The sequence below is a fragment of the Andrena cerasifolii genome, chromosome 3 (assembly GCF_050908995.1).
Source record: "Andrena cerasifolii isolate SP2316 chromosome 3, iyAndCera1_principal, whole genome shotgun sequence".
NCBI classification, from domain to species: domain Eukaryota; kingdom Metazoa; phylum Arthropoda; class Insecta; order Hymenoptera; family Andrenidae; genus Andrena; species Andrena cerasifolii.
Window position 1 is genome coordinate 10,307,820 of NC_135120.1, and position 19,747 is coordinate 10,327,566.

General features: G+C 42.4%; 1 protein-coding gene across 7 annotated transcripts in view; it reads right to left on the minus strand.

Moving 5' to 3' along the window:
• Positions 1 to 1,523: 1,523 nt before the first annotated feature.
• The window catches only part of Mesk2 (misexpression suppressor of KSR 2), a 28,493-nt gene continuing 10,269 nt past the window's right edge, over positions 1,524 to 19,747 (minus strand). For 4 of the 7 annotated variants that reach the window (XM_076808792.1, XM_076808798.1, XM_076808797.1 and 1 more), the window contains 7 exons: positions 12,831 to 13,030; positions 12,548 to 12,668; positions 10,079 to 10,367; positions 8,967 to 9,236; positions 8,494 to 8,578; positions 6,255 to 6,299; positions 1,524 to 5,162 (listed from right to left, as the gene is read on the minus strand). In XM_076808792.1, coding sequence (XP_076664907.1) covers positions 5,017 to 5,162; positions 6,255 to 6,299; positions 8,494 to 8,578; positions 8,967 to 9,236; positions 10,079 to 10,367; positions 12,548 to 12,668; positions 12,831 to 13,030 — 1,156 coding nt within the window. In that variant the 3' untranslated portion in view covers positions 1,524 to 5,016. Of the gene's footprint in view, positions 5,163 to 6,178; positions 6,300 to 8,493; positions 8,579 to 8,966; positions 9,237 to 10,078; positions 10,368 to 12,547; positions 12,669 to 12,830; positions 13,031 to 19,747 lie in introns of all 7 variants that reach the window. The other 3 variants (XM_076808793.1, XM_076808795.1, XR_013084999.1) reach the window with 2 other exon arrangements.

Here is a 19,747-nt window from a genome sequence, read left to right on the forward strand (position 1 = left end):
GAAAATGTGCAACTACTTTGCAATATGTGAACTATATTATTACAATGAAAAAGGACCTAAATGTGACTAGGTAAACTACTTGTTGCAAAAAGTGGGTCCATGAAGACTGCGTAGAGATTGGAGACTGTTTAGTTTGTAAGAAATAGCTATTTTTTCAAATATATTTTACGTTTCATTGAGTTCAAATATTTGTTATTAGTTACTAATAGCTTGAATAGTTTAAAATATTGTTGATTCTCAAAAATTTGAATGATTAGTTCGCACTTCATAGCTTGTGGCATTTTACCTCAGACCTTGTGGCATATTTACCCACCACTTGGGTAATATGCCACTTTCGAGGACTTTTGTATTTGTACGTTTCTCATTGAACTATAAAAGTTACATATCTTTACTTATTAGTCAATATACAGAATTAGTTACACTTTCATATGCTTTTATCTATTTCCCTGTATCTACTTATACTTGTGAGATATTGCGTTTCAAAGTTAACTGTGGCATAGTTACCCTAAGATGTAATTGCATAGCAAACTTTTTGATCTTAACAATTATGACGGGCATATATTAGGAGTGTGGTTAAATTTAATAATTCATATTAAAATGAAAATGTGTAATATGTTTTCTTTGATTTTTAAAAACTATTATACCAACTTCTTACTATTCTCTAAATTTTGTTATACTCATTGTATATGTACGTTCCTCATACTTATTAAAACCAACGAGTTTATTTTAGCAATTTCCCCCTTCATGCATACATTAAATTAATCAAGTGATTAAATTAAATTAAAGCAGATACTTTGCATTAATTTATACTTTATTATGAAAGACACCAAATAATGATGGGACTTTTCCTGTGTTTGCGAATTATCGTTTCGAACAGGTTTACAACAGCTTCCAGTATTTTAATCGTAAAGATGAACATGATAAAGTCATTTTAATTTAGTCATTTGTATCTCGCGGTGTATCGTTTCCTGTTTTTTTTTTCGAAGCGGCTAATGAAACTCGGCTCCATAAAAATGTGCGTAAACATCTTCATCGCGAATTTCTTTCATGGCATAGTTTTTTCCTTCATTTAAATCGTTATGCCACATCTTTCTGGCGTGGAAGATTCCAGATGAGATCCGGGATGCATGACGCGCTCTTTTTGTAACTGTTCCTCGTAGGAAAAAACTCTGACGAATATGTTTATTACTGAAACCATATGAGATCGTCAATATACAAAAAGTTGTGTACATTTTTTTTGTTAGAGGAAAAACTCCACCGGCGTTCCGGTTTTATATTAGGTTGATATGACTGTAATTAGATGACAAAGAACAACGTTAACACAAGTAAAACATGCTAACCATTTCATAATATAAAATTTACGAATAATTTGATACTTGCTGAGAAATTAACACGATGCGTCGATAAATATCTTGAGATAAAGAAATTTAGACGAATGTAATTGCCATGCTTTGAAAAAAAATTGTAATTGCTCGTACGTAACAGAGTCTCGACTTAGGAGTAGAGTGAAATCTCGGGACACGTTCTTCTTTTCTTTTTTATATTCATTTATTATAAATAACAAGATGTATATTCGGTGCGCACGTGTTGTTTAACCTGTATATTTATATATGTACTCAAGCTCCGTCTAAGTTTATTTCGCTTACTGTACTATACCTTGTTTTACTTTGAGTTGTTGTCAATAACATAATTCCGCTACGATCTATCTGACGATACTGCGCGTGGAATTTGGAAATTTGCTTCAGAGGCAATAACTCCACGTAGCACCTCGATGGAAAAAGAAATCGTTATCCTCCCGCGAGATTGTAGTGGCGTTCGATACCGATCGTGTGCAAAATGAATACTTAAACCCTTCGTAACCAACAATGTCAGCTTTCGCACCCCCTTCGAGCGTTATAGACATTCAATCACCGTTAGCATCACAATTAAAGTGCCAGTACACGGCAGAGAATTCTCGAGTACGAGTCTCCGGAGATAAATCGTAATTCTTTTTTTTTCTTTTGTAGCTTTTTACATCAATCATAACGAACACGTAATTCGTAAAATTAGCACTTAATGATATGCGTCTCGTGAGAATCTCTTAATGAAAGATTAGAGATTACGATTAGATCGCTGAAACGATTGTATATAGATTGGTATCACACTTATCCACGATATGTTCAATCAAATACAATTAATGGGGAAGGAGGGGGGGTTGGGGGGGGGGGGTTAGGGTAGTGGAAAAAACTGGTGGGATTCGAAATTGGCGGGATCTAATCCGTTCTTGAATGTCTCTATAATGCAGTCCCAAGAGCGAAGTGGAAACGAAGGGATTAATGATGGTTGTGTCGGTGGTCCTTAAAAGCTACGTTACTCTTATAGCGCTCGCGTTAGCAATGATTAATGCGTGCATTCCTCCACTCCTCTCGAATCGAGCCTCAAATTTCTAATACTAAGCTGTCGACTACGGTGTCTGTCTCAATTCGCCATTGTCTAAATAACGCGCCGTAGGTATACATCTAGAATATATTCGCTCTTTTATAAACTCTCTTTTACACGAAACGATTAAACCTTCGTCCCTCGATACGCCCTGTTTCTCGACTTTCGTCGCGTTTTCGCGCATCTCCTTTCCCGATGATGGTCATTGTTACCGTCCCCCGTTTATCCACTGATCGAATAGCGGCTCCATCGCCTCGTCGTCGACGTACACAGTACACGCCATTGATGGTTCTAAATGCCGTACTAGATTGCCGAAATTTTACCGAGACATGTGGGTTCAAAGAAATTTTTTCGACGCGTTCTGTCGATGGTGTGCACGCGCAGAGATTTCGGACACGTTACTGACCGGAGATTATCGGTGGGGGATGCATAGACGCTCCACTAGTAGCAAGTACGGATATGTCGGATATTTTCATTCAGAGAATTCGGTGGAATTTCGTGGCGACGATTATTACCATGAATGGTGGCGTATTGGGCGCTTCGATCTAAAGGGCGCGCGAAAATAGGGGAAATCCGGGACGCACAGGAATCGCATAGAAAACTAAAGGCGGTGAAACTTTCGAAAGCTACGTACGACATTATGTAGCAGGCACGTCTTATCATATCACGCTAAAGGCTTTACGAAGCCCGGTAGAACCGTATTTAGGTACCGAACCAGATACTTCTTCGTTTATTTTTTGTTTTCTTGCGATCTTGTATTTTATTTTGTAACGACTATCTACGTACCCTTCTTCCTACGTTACTCTCGCAGACGCACGCTCTCACGCATTCGCTCCTCCTCTTTCTCGTCCCCTCGTGCACGCACGCATCCAACACTCTTTCTCTCTTTCTCTCTCTCTCTTCTAATTAATCTCTAAACGCCTCGACCTAAGGAAAGGGTGCGAACGGTGCGCGAGCGCAAAACAAACGAACCAGCGTCTCTTCCGTTTCTGGAGGGTAGTGGAAGAAACGTTTCGAACTGATCGACCCGTTCGAGGAGGGTAACGCGCGATATCCTCGAACGGGCTTCCTGTTAACGCGAAGCACATATCACACGTGCAGCCCTACGAGAATTTTCTTATCGAGAGAACACGGACGATTGCTTTAGGCTTTCTCATGCGTTCGCCGGTTAACTTCTGTGGGCAACGAGCAAGCAAAGTCATCGAAGATACTTCGACGCGTCTAATGCCACGATACCTACCTTGTTATCATGTCGCTTTAACTCCACATCGCGTCCGCGACGATCCGATGCCGCTCGTCATCGGTGCAACGCGCTTCGCCGATTTATCCCGAGTAAAGTCGGCCCTCCCAAATTCGACAATGATGCGCAAGCGACGTCGAGGCTCGACTTACTCGTGATTCGTTTATTCTTTGAAAACATCGGTAGGTATGGGTGTACGAGTTTGAATCTTCGAGGAGACATCGCAGCGTTGTCCCAATTCATTCGAACAGAGTTGCTCGAAGGCGCGTACGTCTGCTATCGATTCTTTTCGCTTCGATTTATGAACACGGAAAGCAATAGTGCGCGCGCTCCTCTACGATGCAGTGCTGCCGTACGTGTTCGTCTCATTGCAACACACAGATTTCCCGTCGTCATCTAATATCCGTGCGGAATTCGTTTGGAATTCTAAGATCATCAGGCCGCGTGCTTAGTATTACCGGAGACCAAATCTTGTCTCGCGTACATTCGTGTCCAATACCAGCGGTCTCTTTCTGCTCGAATCCCTTCGTACGTCATTCGACATTTGTTTCGATTGTTTCTTTCATTGTAAAAGTCGCGTTTGTGTAAAACCATGATATTTCGTTGTCTCTGACGTTGCAAGAGAATTGCAATTGCACGTACCGATGAATGCGATGGCTGTTGGATTTCTTACGCGTTAAATACAATTCGCGATTGCACGTCTGTCGATCCTCGAATTTTTGTTAGTAAAATGTCCGTCGGGGCCCGGCGGCGTGACGTTCGTTGAAATTTTTTTAAAAAAATACGCTGTTCCGCTGAACAAAGATTTCACAGATAACAACAGTAAAAATCGTTAAGTCGCCGCGGGCGCGGCTTGTGTGTGGCTTTAAAAGTGGATCCGTGTATTTCGAAATTTACCGAGCGATTTAAAAAGTCTCGTCAAAGATCTCCGAATCTTGGCCGACGATTGAAACGAAAAGGAACGTTTCTCGCGCTTAAAGTACAGAAGAGCAAGTTAGAAACTAAACGTATTCTTAATCTACAAAACAAGATGCGTTTACTAAGTATAAACTACGAAATATCTTGTACCTTCGTGGGGGATTAACTTGAATGTTAAGGGTCGTAACGTTGTCATAAATATAAAGGAAAGGAGAAAGTCGAAAGGAGTCGGTGAATGTAAAACACGGTTAAACTAAAGGTTAGATATGATGTTGGTTCGCGAAAGAAATGAGAAATTGGTGTGGGCGTCGATCGTTGCCTCGGACGAAACCTTGGTGAAATCGACGTTCGATTCGCGATGGTGCTTTCAGTTCTTCCATTTCGTTTTGTCATTCGAGAACAATCGACGGCGGTGGTTTGTAGGCTTTAGTTTAGAGGATTTAGCAAACGACTGCCTCCGATATGGGATTCTCGGTGATGTGTATGGTCGCGGTGGGCCAGTCGATTTTCTTACTACAAACGTGGTTCAGTCCCTCGATAGAGGCCAGTCTGTAGTCAGCCATTTTCAATGGTGAGAGTGGTGCCACTGTAAAGAGAAATCAAAGAAAATACAGGGTCAGAGTGATCGGGGTGTGGTGTCGTGCCCTTTCGACCTCCCTCTAACAACAAGAATCGCTAATTCCGGCGAGCGGACCCACGTGTGCGTTCCGTTCATCGAATATCTCATGGTACCGGGAACAAGAACGTAGACAACGCTTAGCTTGATCGTCGAACGAAAGGACAAGAAACAAAATGTAGGAAACGAATTAGAGAAGAAGACAAAGAAAGGCGCGCATGCAAAACAGGAAAGTAGAGTAATGTGTGTCAGTGAGATTGTTTCATGTGCAAGGCATGTGAATCCGGCGCAATCTGTTGCCTGCTACTCTACTGCCCAGTGTGTGCGAGTCGTTTCTTTCGTGAACATTATCTGTTAATATCCCATCGTGAGTGAATGCTGCTACAAGGAGAGAGATTAAAACAGTTTTGAAACATCGAAATGATCGAGCCTTAAGCGTAACGTGTTCCTAGAAAGATCTCTGATTTATCGTTTATTGATAACGCTATTTCGTACCAACTACGGATAAGAAGAAAGTGATGGAGGGACTCAGTCGATAATGATTTATGCCCACGGTCTAATGATCGGTTGAAACAAATATATGAATATGGCAAATGCGCTCTCGAGTAAAATGATCGCGTGCCTCTCGCTGCGAGTGGGCGCACCTCTGGACGCATCGCCAGTGGAATTTTATTGTAGTTTAATTATCCAATCACGATCAGTATTTCGTTCAGAGATTTCGTGGTTTTTAGAAAGAAGCATCAGCGAGAGGGATGATGATTTTGAGATGTATTCAATGGTTCATGACGTATACGAGAGTTTAGTAAGTCCGAAGAGATAGACCCACATCTGCAGTCCGAAAGAGTTAGTTATGTTAAAATGGAGCAGTAGTTAGTTGCCTTCCGATAATCCTTGAGAGAATATGCCCGAGGTTGTCTAAGAGACAATGTTAGTCATGATTCATCGTCGGTTAGTACCTCCCGATAAGAGTTTGAATTCCGACTTACTTAACACATAGACGTGGCCTAATTGGCCAACTGCGCGCTTGACTCCTTGCGGCCCTCAATTCCTAATTACAATTACCTTCGGGTGTTGTCGGCGTCACGGGCTTCCGCGGGGATTTCACCACTAAAACGCATAAAAAAACAAATTCTCTTTAAAGACTCAAAACATAGCATTGTTGCGTCTTAGCGAATGTTCTCTTAACTCAATCGTTCGCGGAAAATCATCCTGGTGCGATGCATCGCCAGGCCAATTGTCGCGTACCAGTAAGTTTAAATAAAAACGAAGCAACGAACGATCCCGCGACACTCGTCCATTACATTCGATGAAATGGACGCGAGCCGTAAACGCTTTCGATGTTAGCTACGCGAGGATACATTAAAAGTTAGAATCGCTTTAGCGGTAATTAAATTAAGATAAATTGAATTTCAACAGCGAAAGCGCAAACTGAAGTCCTTCGGACGTTTATGGGCAAACTTTCGGTAGAAGGCAGGTGTAGCTCGGGATCTCTGCCTAAGCTACTTAAACGACAGCGTGATCTTTAGCGTTGGCAGTAAATAGGAAAGCAAAGAAAACAGCTAAAAAGCCGAAACTATTTACTGACTACTTCAGTCGAGGACTAGTATTCAATGTGTATATACGTACCACTCGATCGATCCGAGACGCGTGGGAAAATAAAGGCGCAAGTCGGTGAACATGTATTTTCGTATTTTCTTAATTGCCTTTGATAATCATTTGGAAAGAAAAAGCTTTGAACTAAATGGCGATGGTGGTGAGACTAAAGTGATGAATTCAACGATAATCCTTTTTCAAACCTCTTTTTATTTATCAAGTTCGAGCCAGTGGCTTTCCAATGAAGGAAAGTACATGATCGAAGATGTTGTTAAATCACAATGTAACAAGGATGCAACGTGAAAGCGTGTTACAGAAATCGATCGAATCGTCCAATGTCCGTGTTAAAAATGTTTGATTATAGAAATGTAAAGAGCGTTGCACGCGACAGACCCTTAATGCATCAGCTATTAACAACATCTTGGCATCGCGCCATTCGTACAACATGAAAACTCTATTCGTATAACAGAGACGATTGTAACAACAACAATTAATTAACGACAGTTACCACGATAGGAACGATTAAGTGAATTAGAACAACTCGGGCGTACTTGGCTAAGATTCGCAGATACCTACCGCGTAAGATAAATAATAAATTCATTGTCTTATGCGAGTCGATGAAAAGAGAATCTGAGATCAGCAACAGCCGGGAGGGAAATGACGAGGCGTTGCAATCGTCGGCGAAATACTCTATTCGCGCGATAAATTGTACACCGTGTCTCTTGTATATCAACTGGGCGATAGTGGTAAAGCGTTGTGTTTTGTGATAGGTGCTATCGTGTTTCTGTGACCAAGAAGCCAAAAAAGGATAATAAACTTCGATTAATCGCGTGTGACTAGCGTCAATTAGTCAGTGGAACGGTACCACTATGTATGTACGTATGTATTAATTGCTTGTATGCTCGTTTACGAAGCTTTCCAGCACTTAGGGTATAAAGAATAAATGATAACTGGCAAACGTTAAGTTACTTCGAACATGGAGAAATAACGCCTAAGTCAAATAAACGTATATGTGGTTGAATTTGCTCCTATCCAACAGGGTGAAACAATGTTTACGTTTGCTACAGCTAAATGCAGCCTGAACCGAGCTCCGAAGCTTTTCAATCGACTTCTCTAGCGAGTTCAAAGGCAAAAATGGTCGAAGTGACTTAATTTACAAGCGTGATTTCGTTATTGGATCGCATTCCATCTAAACCGGCAATGTGATTGAAAGTTCAATTCAATCGGTAGCCGTAAGTGTGATTTCCTCGTCTCGTGTTTGACACGCGTGTAACACATCGATTCATGTCCATAGGCCAAAAGTACTGATACTCGTGAAACGTAGCAATCGATAGAACGAACTTAAGTCTACGAATATTCACGATCTACGACATTTCGTTTTTTTTTCTTCGTATTGTCGCGTAGGAGAGCACGCGAGCGTCTTCCCAGCGTCGTCAACACCTGATTAAGCTTTCACGGTTCTCGAACATCCAGCGTTACAAACTCTTGGAGCGATTGGCGAAAAATATAGTTCCTACCCTACTTGTTGTCTTTGCAGAGTTCCACAGCGATTCGAATCACTGCCACTCGTCATCAGACGGTCGCGTGCTCTTCTACGAAACAGCATGGCGCGCGCGTTTCGTTAATACCGGTGACGATCGATGGGAACAATCATTTGACAATTCGATAATTAATGTCTAAATTGTAGATCGCCAGGGCGCTCACTTACCGTATCCTTCGCCCTGAAGAAACAGCCGGAAGGCCTCGCTTACTTTGCCCGGTTGCTCCTCCAGCACCATTCCGCAATCAGAGATCTGTAAATTCAAACGATCGAGTCACCATTTCGCTTATCAATCACGCTTCACCTCATGTTTAGTGTTTCTAGTTTGGGAAAGGCCGATTCGATTCATCGTCAAACGTAGTAGCTACGATCTTGCAGAGTAGAGACCCGACAGAAATCTTTCCAAATTGTATTTCATAGCTTTTGCGGCGACAATTCCAAGCCAAGGGTGACGTATTCGTGGAACATACAGAGGCATCTCCGCCATGAATACCGAATTCAATGCACAGAGACAATCGTTCGTTCACACTTCGTCAGTCATGAATTAGTGAAGCGTTGGTAACAAGTAGAACACTGGATAAGGTTCTTTCACTATAGATACTTGACGTAGAGGGCGATTAACGTTGCCAAGTGTCGCGTACCTTCATCCAAGAGCTGTTCGTCGGATCTAATCGTCCGTTCAACGTGACGGTGTCGTCGACATGCGGGCTCAGAGCTCCGGTGATATTCATGACAGGTACACCGAGCGTAAGACCTTCCTTTTTGCGTGTCGGGTCTAATTCCCTCGCGATGTTGAGATCCGTACGGCGGACGTAGCTGTCGATGAGTAGCGCTAGATTCGTTGGATTTACGCGACGCTCGAAGTAGTTCTTGTACACTTGAACTAGATCGTGATTCCTTTCCTCCGTGCCCTGAAACACGTCCTCCAATTAGGCTTCCCTTAAACTGTAACGACAGAGCTGCAACTCCGCTCGGTGTTATTTATTAGAACGTGAGATGAAGCATGCTCTGCTAGATACGTGTTTGCTTCGAACACGGGGCTATCACGCAATTGCACGTATCGCAATCACGATTTATTACGAGTTCGAGCAATTGCGCCCGGGCACATCACGAAGGGAACTGACGATAACATTCTCCTGTCGGCTGTAACTTGTAACCTATCGTCATTGAAAAGTTCGCGAGGCCTATCATTAGTATTGGTCAGTGAATGAATTTAAAGAGAAAGAGGAAGAAAGGGTTGACTCGACCCGCGGCTGTTATTCGTTCCCTCGAAATTGGGTACCTATCTCCTGGGTCGAATTATCTTTACATCACTATTTTTCTACGATGCACGCGATAAGTCTATTAAGAAGCTACGTGTTGCATAATAAGAGCGGCAGAATTGCTGCTAATGCCCTAATCCAATTTTCCAGGTTGCATAGAGACACTCGAGGGCGCAAGCCATCCCCAGACCCGGCTCTGTCGTCGATAATTTATTAGCCTACGTTTCCGCGTGAACGTTGCTTAACTAACCTACCTCGATAAAGCTTTGTGGGTCACCGAGGCTATTGCCTCCTTCGTCACATATGTATACAGTTACTGCATACATTATCATCGCTATTGTCTTTTCATTTAATCAAATCGTCTGTGACCGTGCTCGATTCAGCACGAATTAATCCATTAACTTCCTCTTTAGCTTATTTTACTTGAAGCGCGGATTTACCCTTACTGTTAAATCTAGACGGTGTATGTTTACATAAGTCCATGTCCTCACCCTGCCAAAGTGATGCCACATCAGGTAGTCGAGCACGCCCTGAGTCATGCCCTGTGATCTCAGGTGACGAACGTTCAGCTTCTGATAACCCCACTCGATCCAACCTGCCTGCGTCGATACGCAGTTTACCAAACAGAGGGCATTGATCTTCTCAGGATGAGCAAGTGCCAATCTCGCTAGTATATTGGCTCCAGCGCCGACCCCGAAACCGATTACGGACTTCAGGCCAAAATGGCCCAGGACGAAGAGCAGCTGCTCTGCAAGCTCGTCCATGGACGGATAAACGTAGCTAAAATACAGTGCATCAATTTCAGACACTTGGAATTTAGCGCTAGTTTCCTTTTCGTAAAAGACTGTCGCTCTAGAGAATTATTATCCTTAACACTGCTGCGGGGGCAGGCGTCGGGTGTGATCGTGTATATTTTGAAGCTTAAAACTCAGCTTGCGTCTACTTGCGTACATAGGAATTAAATACTTCTCGAGTGCAAAGTTACTCTCTTAAAAGCGTCGGCGCCACTAATGCCGAATTTGAACTCGAGTCGATGTTAAACGCGAAGCTGTCTCTCAGTTAACTTCCCCAATTAATTATCGCGCGCCAATATTTATCGCCGTGTCTCAGAGATGAAACGAATCTCTCCCTTGATGATAAAGGGATTTACAGTTTCCCGCGCACGTTGGGGCAGACGTAACACACCTGCGCTTCTATAAATTTGGTAGCACAGCGTCGATCGCTAGATTACGCCCATCACTGATCCGACATTTTAACGAGATTTGCTTTGTTCTTTTTCGAGATTCAATGTTACGACCGCAGAATTGGCAACGGAACGTTTTTAACGGGCCACGTAGTTCCCTTGACTTTCGACGGAAATATTTTACAAGCAACATAGCGTGTTATCGATATACAGCGGTAACCTGAGGTATCACTGAAAATATCGATCGAGCGTTGATATATTTCGAATACGTACTCGTCATGAAATTTTACGGATTTGGCACGCGAGCGAAAACAGCTCGTACGCTCGGTGCCTGAAAATCTGCATTGCGGTCTAAATTATTCCGTAACACGCTGTTTAGCTACGTGTGCGTTTGTCGAGGTGAGCGTCGATTGTTTGAGGTAAGCTTAATCGGATGTCGTAGGTAGACACCGTCAATCTTCTAATTCAACCGCGTAAACGATCTCCAACTATTGCGTTGCGGCGTTTCTAATAGATGCGCCGATATCGAGCAGAGAGGCGAATGCGAGCAGAAAAAGCCGATTGCGTTGCTCGCTTGATCGGGAAAAGAAGGTCGCGATTTCGAGAGCTGTCGCGAAACTGGCGACGACTTTGCTCGTTCCTATTTCCGGATTTCGCGGCAGATCGGGCACTGGGAAACGGGATTGCGCAACGGCCGATAAGATCGAATCCGTAGGAATGCAAACGGCGATAGAGGCGAAAGCGCAGGGAGGAACTGGTAGCGCGCAGGCATGAACGAAGAAGAATCGTTCTTGAGACGACGCACGGAATTATCCGTGGTGAACGCGAAAGGGGTACACCGTCGGGGCTTCGGGCTAATTAGAACGTTAATTGGGTCATTGATTCGCACTAATTGAATTCGATGCCGCGGAGTGACGCGCGTGCAACGCGCTCTTCAACGAGATCTAAGTATGCGCATGTGTAAGTAAGTACGTATGGGGATCTTTCGATAAATCGGCTCCCGCCGTATTCACGCCTGTTAATGAGCAAGCTCGTTACTGGGAATTGAAAAGCATCGAGCTTTCGATGCAAGCGACAATCGGAGCCAGTCGTCTATTGACAGCCGAATGACTTCGTTGGCATATCCTAAAAATAACGCGTCCGTTCCTCGCACCGACTCGGAAATCATAGATGAAGATTCACGTTCCAAATGAGACAGTCACGAATATATCACAGTGAATTTACCTTGGCATTAATGTTCTACTTCTAGGTTTGCTCCTAATTGATTTTCTTTTAATAATACCTCGATTTACAAGGGAAGATCCCGAACCCAAAAATTCAAAAAATTATGAAACTTTGTGAATATGTAGGGGATTTCCTCCTGATTACAACGCAGTTTTTGTTTGCTGCCCAAATTCACTCTAAGGGGGTGAAATTAACTCCTGAAAATTCGGCTATTTTCCGATTTTGTGTTATAACTCGCAGACTGTAAGAGAAAAAAAGTTTCAAGACAGAAGTTATTTCTTTTAACTAGATCTATCATTTAGTAAAAAAATTATTTTACAATTCACGAGTTATAGCACAGAATCGGAAAATAACCGGATTTTCAGTGGTCAATTACACCCCCTTAGAGTGAATTTGGGCAGCAAACAAAATTTGTGTTATAATCAGGAGGAATTTCCCTCCATATTCACAAAGTTTCAGAATTTTTTGAATTTTCGGTTTCGGGATGTTCCCTTGTTCGTTAGTAAATTGTTGATCATAGGAAACTAAATTTCTGAATGAAAAGAGTACTCACTCCTCGGGTAGCGTCGGTGCACCTTCCTCTTGACCCGGTGCATTTACGTGGTAAACGCAAAAGTTTTCGAGTAGAACTCGCATGTCGATGTAGTTGAAGAATGCCTGGAAGCTCGATATATCTGGGAACAGGCATCAGTGTTTTCGTTTTAAATATTTCAATTGGACGAAGAAAAGTCGCGAGGAAACATTATGTCATATATCCGGCAAACATCTTGTCTATTGCGCTTAGATTTTTTTTTATACTTTTCATATCTAAGATACTGATGAAGTGGGTTACTCACAGTTAAGGCCTAGGTCGTGATAAGTAAGAATGGCAGGTTTCATTCGATTTCCTTGCACAGCCACTAGTATACTTCCTTTGTCGGTTTCCACCCTCTCTTCCCGCACAGAACTGTCATCTCTGGATAGGTATCTTAGAGCAGGAAACTGGAGCTGAATATTCTTCAGCTCGATGTCATCCATACTGTCTGAAGGCATCGTGCTGCGCATGTAATGAGAACTCTTAATCGCTCGAAGATCCCATAAATCGATCGACGTGCTCTCGGCACGCGCGTAAACGGGCAACTAAATTTCCAACACCTGCTGAGCTCGAGACTTATGTATCTCACTAGTATTTTCTAAATTTCTAGAATTGGAAAGTGCAATTCTGGTCGAACGCTCCGGCGAACTTTCAACATCGATTTTTTTCTTTTAAACGACAGTAGAGAATATCGTGTAATTTATGTCTTTGTGGAATTATCTTCTGAAAAAAACCACCAGCTTCACCTAGGTCCTTGCGATAAATTGCTCGCGTGAACATGTGTGTTTAATAAAAGGGGATCTCATTCGGTCGCCAGACCAGAAAATTTAATATTCCATTTAATAGAGCAGCTGCAGAAAAATGCACCGCAGCAAATTTATGGTGAATCGATACACAATTCCCCCCGCGGTTATGCGTATCTCATACGGATACGGGGACGGAATATTAGTACCTTTGTACTTTCTTTTGAATTTATAGTGATACCTACGAAATTGTACGAATATCACTGCGGGTCGCGTATAAAATTACCAAGTGTTCAAATATATTTCACTATTTAATGCTTTTTTTAATTAAAATAGCATTCTGTCATCAGAAATGGGAGAAAGTAATTTCCAACCTTGTATAAATATTCCGTAATTGCAAAGCGGATTTTTGGGAAAAAAGTAAAACTTAATCGTGGAAAGAGTCGCTGAAGCAGAAGGCGTTACTCCTTGTTGCTTGTGTCCCTTTCATTCCGACTACAAGCAGAGTATCATCAAATATTCGCTACGTCAACAGCTGAATATAAAATGTGCCAAGCTGATGCTTTCAACGAGTAGGTATGAATAGGCAGTGCTGCAGATTCTTCTTTCGTTCAAAGCGTCGAACAAATATTTCCCGAACGAATGTTGCCTTTTTTCTTCTCTGGTAGTATTTATTGGCGTAGGCTTTCTATTCGACTTCCAAAGTTTCCTACAAAACTTTCATTTTCGTTTAAAGATCGTGCAGTTAATTACAATTTTCAGTCAGCGAAACTTGGAGATTGAAACATCAACAAAGAATTGCGTTTCCCTTTTCTAATAACATGTAATGATACACTTAGAGCAACGGTAACGATAAAAAGCTAGAGTCACGGTATTTAATGCTTCATCAGGCAAACAATGTTGCACCCCGCTTTTGCCATCACGTTCTAATTACCGGTGCGCCCGATTACATCATAATCTACGGAAATTATCCGCAATTATTCGATGCACTATAATTCATATTCAGTCGACCCCTGAATACAGAACGATTGCACGAGTATGCGAATCGTTGCAGAATTCATCTGTGCTTAATTAATGAAGTAATTAACCCGAATACATCGGGAGCATGCTAGGCAAGAACAAGCCCATGTTACAAGACAATCTACTATGTCATAACGCATTAGTAAAACATGATAGATGTAATGTGGAATTTGCGTTACGACGCGTGACAATTTTACTAGTAACTGCAAACTCTGCCTGTCACGTAGCTCCTTCTATTTCATACAATGGTGCCAGTCTCCATTGTCCTAGTGAAGTATACCGATGAATACTCGGCTCGCAACAGTTTCGTAGTCTTCCTAAAAGGAACATCTCTCCAATCGGAACTTTCGGCTCTTCTCAGTAATGTCCACTGTGCGCGAAAGGGTGCAGTCAGGTGCGCAGCGACAGAAGGCGTAGGAAATTTGCATGGAACTGTTTGGAACGTTCAACACCTATATCCACGCAAAGTTGCGCACTTTATTGCACGACGTGGACGTTCAGTGAGCTTTTTATGGTATCGATCCTGAAGGCCACGCCCTGCCGAGCGTGGCGAGGTAGGATGGATCGTCTGTTTCTGAAGGTGGCTCGTGTCACCAGGTCCATGCACCACGTGCTTTCATTCTGATTTGTGTGAGTAATTTCCCTTTGACGCCTGCACTCTTATTCAGCTTTAGTTACTTCAGAGGGGAAACTCGAAGCACCGTTCTTCTTCATTCAAGCTACCCGTAACGTTCAAAAGTGCATTACACTTCTCGGTGAAATGGCAGCTTAGCACTTCTCAGCACTACACGCGACACCGAATCACGGTTTCTGCATCTTTTAAGGGCAACGAACCGAACCGAGAGCGTGTCCGTCTTCTGTATATTGTCTCGATCAGAACCAACAAGAATTCGTGAGCGATCAGTGTGGACAACTGTCTCCAGCATTAAGTAGGTATTCAGCTCTATACGTATAAGACAGAGTCAACATGTATACTGTTGACGTTTTTAAGAATATAATCCCAGTGTGAAGCCAGAATGAGTGGGTATTCTCCTCGGGGCCAAGAAATTAGCACAGTAGCGTTTTGCACAAAGTACTTTGCACTTTCAGTCGAACGCGTTCGCTTAATCTTCCGTTCGGGATGCTAAGTTAAACGCCTGCCAATTTGTCACGGAAATCATGAGCGCAAGTAAATAGTTTCCCTGGTGATTAACGGCAATTGCGTTAATTGTCCGCGTGGCGCTTCTGCCGAGCGACCGGCACCTATCTAACGCTCCGCGAACCTACTTTGACCTGTATTCCACAGGATTTACGGGACGACCTAATTTAGCTTCCTGGGAAAATGTCAGGAACTCGGGCTGACCTGTTCTCTACACGCTGACGCTTCTGCAAGTTCGAGTGAGACAAAGGAACGCTCCCTTTGCAGAAATATCAGTGAAAATACCATCCCGTGACCTCGTAAAGAAGTTACTTTCTTCATTGGATACCCCGGTGTATTCCTGGACTTTTGTTGAGAATTTCTTTTCTTTTGATTATCATTCTGGAAACCAGCGTCGCGTAAATTGCTTTTCCAATAATATCACTTTCACGCCTCACCCTCCCTACCTTCGCTCTTGCTCCTTCAAGTAACAATTGATATAAATGAAATTCAATTTCGCTAATGATTCTCGCCTGTTTCGTTGTGTCGCTGTTGCCATTTTAATAACAAGCTGTTATTGTCCCAGGCAAATTAATTTCGTTCATCACTCACTGCTCTAATAAAATGTCGTGGTCGCAAGAGGAACATATTAAATGGAATTCTTTCTTCTAGAATGCGAACACTCGGAGAGATCTCTCTGAGAGTATTTTATTAAAGTTACCCTCAAGATTTATGACCTCGGTTGGCCGGCGTCAGGTTGGCTTTATTTGAAAATCAATACACTATTCAGCGGACTTTATTATAAACGCGATCTCAAAGCAACCCTATCTCGCAGGTTGCAATAATAGAGGGGGTCGTAAGATTGTACACGGAATATTTATACATTCAATGTCCTTCGAAGTACAATTTCTCGCTCATTAATCGACTTCTTAATTGAAAGGCTATTATGGGACCTTTAAATATGCAACGGCCCTGATGCAATCAGTTACACCAAAATGAAAGCTATTTCTCCCGTCAGTGTGTATCTGCTCATAAATAAAGTCCGTGGTAGATATACCGCATTCTGTGTTCACTCTGATATATTATTCCTTGCAAATGATAATAAACTTTAGTTATCTTACTATCGTGATCGTATTTCCGTGGTAATAATACCGTTACCATGTGAATAGCCGTTCAAACGAGTACAGACAACACGAGTGTAAAAGAAAAAAGGTAGAGAAACCGGGAAAATAGAATTTAAACGGGAGAGTCACGCGAGACATAGCAATCAATAGATGTACATATGCAGTGTACGCATCGCTTCGAGTACAATTGTTGACGTATTTTCACGACACACGTAAATGCAAGTAAATAAATACGTCCACACACGTTCACAGAGCAAATATTTATTTCCATTTACGGATGTCCAATCATCTCGTGAAGCACGAAATCGAATAAGCGAGAACTTTTTCAAATCCTACTGCAAAAATCAGGTTCTATGGAACAACCGTTTCCATCACACTATTCCTCCTATTTTTTTTACGCCTGGATTACGATAAAGGCCGAGGTACCTAATTGGAAATACGCCCGGTAATTGTGAAAGGGAAATTAATTGGCCATTTATTGCTATCGATCATTGGCTGGAAAGCGAGGGAAACTTTAACGGAGACTCTGAAGTTCCTGGTCTTATCTTAATTGGACGTTTTCTAATTAAGCTGAACGTTCTTATAAGCAAGAATTCTTTAACTTGTTACTGAAATATTGGTAATAAGAGAAGTATCACCATCTTTCCAGATTCTTACGGTAAAAGGGAGTAATGAAAGGGAAACGATTGTTTGAAATACATTTTAATTTCAGTGGTTTTAAAATCGCTTCTGAGAACTCTTTTACGATTAACGTTTAGCAGATACTGCTTTAACAGTAATCTCATTTTCACGGATCAAAAAGTAATCCGTCACTACGTGTAAGTGGAATATCGGACTTAGTGTTCCCACACTAAGCGTCTCGCATTGCTAATCTGAGTGAAGATAACTACGTCTGTATAATTCCCCATTATTTCATCACCTGAAGCACAAAGAATGGAGTTTCTTATCCCGCCCACGTTTTCTTATTTCCTCTCGTTATTGCATTATAAATGTTTGCTCGTTACGTAATATTTCGTTCGATTTAGAACGTTACATAATTACGCCCTTCTTGTAGAAAGCAACGTGTATTCTCTGCCAGGATGTATGGGGCATCGTTAAAATTGTTTGTTCCTTTAGATTTCTTCATCCGTGAATGAATGCTCGAAAATAATCGGTTTCTCTTGCTTTTTCGATTCATTATAATAATATAACGATCTCGCTACTTCCCCAGTTCTTTCACTTGCTGGTTAAAGGTAGAACCAGTACTTGTGGTGGTTCGAATGTGTCGTCCGAGTTCGCTTCATTGAATTTCCAGGCACAGTAAATCTGTCTACGTGGTGGTTTCCCGTATCTTTCGCACGTCACGCTATCGTTTCCGGCTCGAGTCAAATCCGGTCGTGTTCCTCTCTCTGCTTGCTGTTGAAGACAGTAGTGATAGAGCAAGGTTTGAACATGTTCGAGACTGTTTCCACGTTTAGAAGAATTTTATACTGTGCGTCGTTCGAAAATTAATTGGAGGAAATTAATTTTATTGAAAGTGATATAACCGCCTACGTAAAAGAAGCTGTTTCGCAAATACGCAGCAAGTCAAGGTGCAATTATAAAACGGATTAGAATATACCTCTTTTTCAGTTTGCATGTTAAAAGAGACGTCGAAGACTACTGATCGATTCAATTGTTCTGCTCAGTAGTGTACGATTATAAACGTCTCAAAGAAAAGGTTGAAGGTTTATTATTCAAGGATTCGAAGATTTCTTTTGCACTTGGATGCAGGAATATGTATTATGTAAATTCTGATGGATTACTTTACAGAGCATCACTATTTCCGGACGCTTTGATGCAGCGAATGTTTTATCGTCAAGAGCATAGGCGCGGATTAGTGAGAAAATAGCGAGCAGGCGCAATATCCCTGAAAAATGGGATTTAATTTGGTCCACCGTCAACGATTCCGCGACGGAGAAACGAAAGGACCTTCTGGTCTACTGGCGGAGAGGGCTTAAACCGAGCTTTAAACTCGCTGCAAATTAATCGCAGTTGCTGAATGCGAGCACAATCATACGGGTTTTAGAGTCGATTCAGATTTAAAGTTGATTTAAATTTGGAGCAAGATAAACGCGGACGCCTGCTGCAGGCTGGAGTGGCTAAGGCAGATAGCGTGTTCATTAAAGTGGTACAGGAACAAAGTCACTCACGACTGAATGTGTCTTTAAACGCGTAGAATTGTTTCATTGAAACATTGCGATGCACTGAAATAAAGTCACACAAATCGTGAGCAGACTGCGGGAAATGCTTATACGTTGTCGTAGAAAAGTAAAGGAACTGGCCGGTTCATAAGAAAGCATTTGATCAACCGGTCACTAGAAGCCGAGCTGACCACTGCGGGGGAACACTCGATATCCCCGTCATTCGATATCACGTCCGTATCCTTTTTACCGATCGATTAACCGAGGTGTACACGGGTCTTTTTGCGAGACGGTTCTGCGCACGGCCGACGTAAAGATGTATGTAAGACGAGGCTGCCGGGGATAGATCGATTTACGTGTTTCCTTTCTGGAGTCGAGGGCTTCCCTTTGAAACCAGGGAGGCGAAGGATTCCCGCCATAAATCTATGCAGAATGCAGGGCACGTTTCGCTAAAGCTATTCCATCCAGAGAAACAAACTACGTAATCTCCTCTATGTAACTATACATATCTAGCTGATCGCGTATGCGCGTCAATAAAAGATGCATCTGAAGGTAGTAGAAAATATGTAACTTTGTCTATTCATTCCATGCATTAACCGCAATCGCACAACAACTTTTTACCTTTCAGCTTCCACCGATGCTTGCCGAGTTGTCGCCGGGGACTTTGCTCTGGCTTTTAGCGATCCGCAGGCACCTGTCCTGTGTTCATGCGTACCCGCTAATTATGAAATGTATGTCTGCCGTTGAGCTATGGCTGGTCGCAAACCGTGCAATGTTAGCGCTGCACGAAAATAATGCGAGGAGCGTGAAATGCTATTTCTGATCGCTTAGAGTTGATAATAGATTTTAGCGCGATTGATGAGTAGAGAATTATTAAATGGATAGTCGGTGCTACTGTTCTTCTTTGGAGTCCGCAAGGGGTACGATTTAATTCTAACGCTTTGCTGCTCGCCAACGATATAGAGCCATTGCCCCCGTTTCGACGTTGCAGTTCATTGACGGCATAGAGCCGG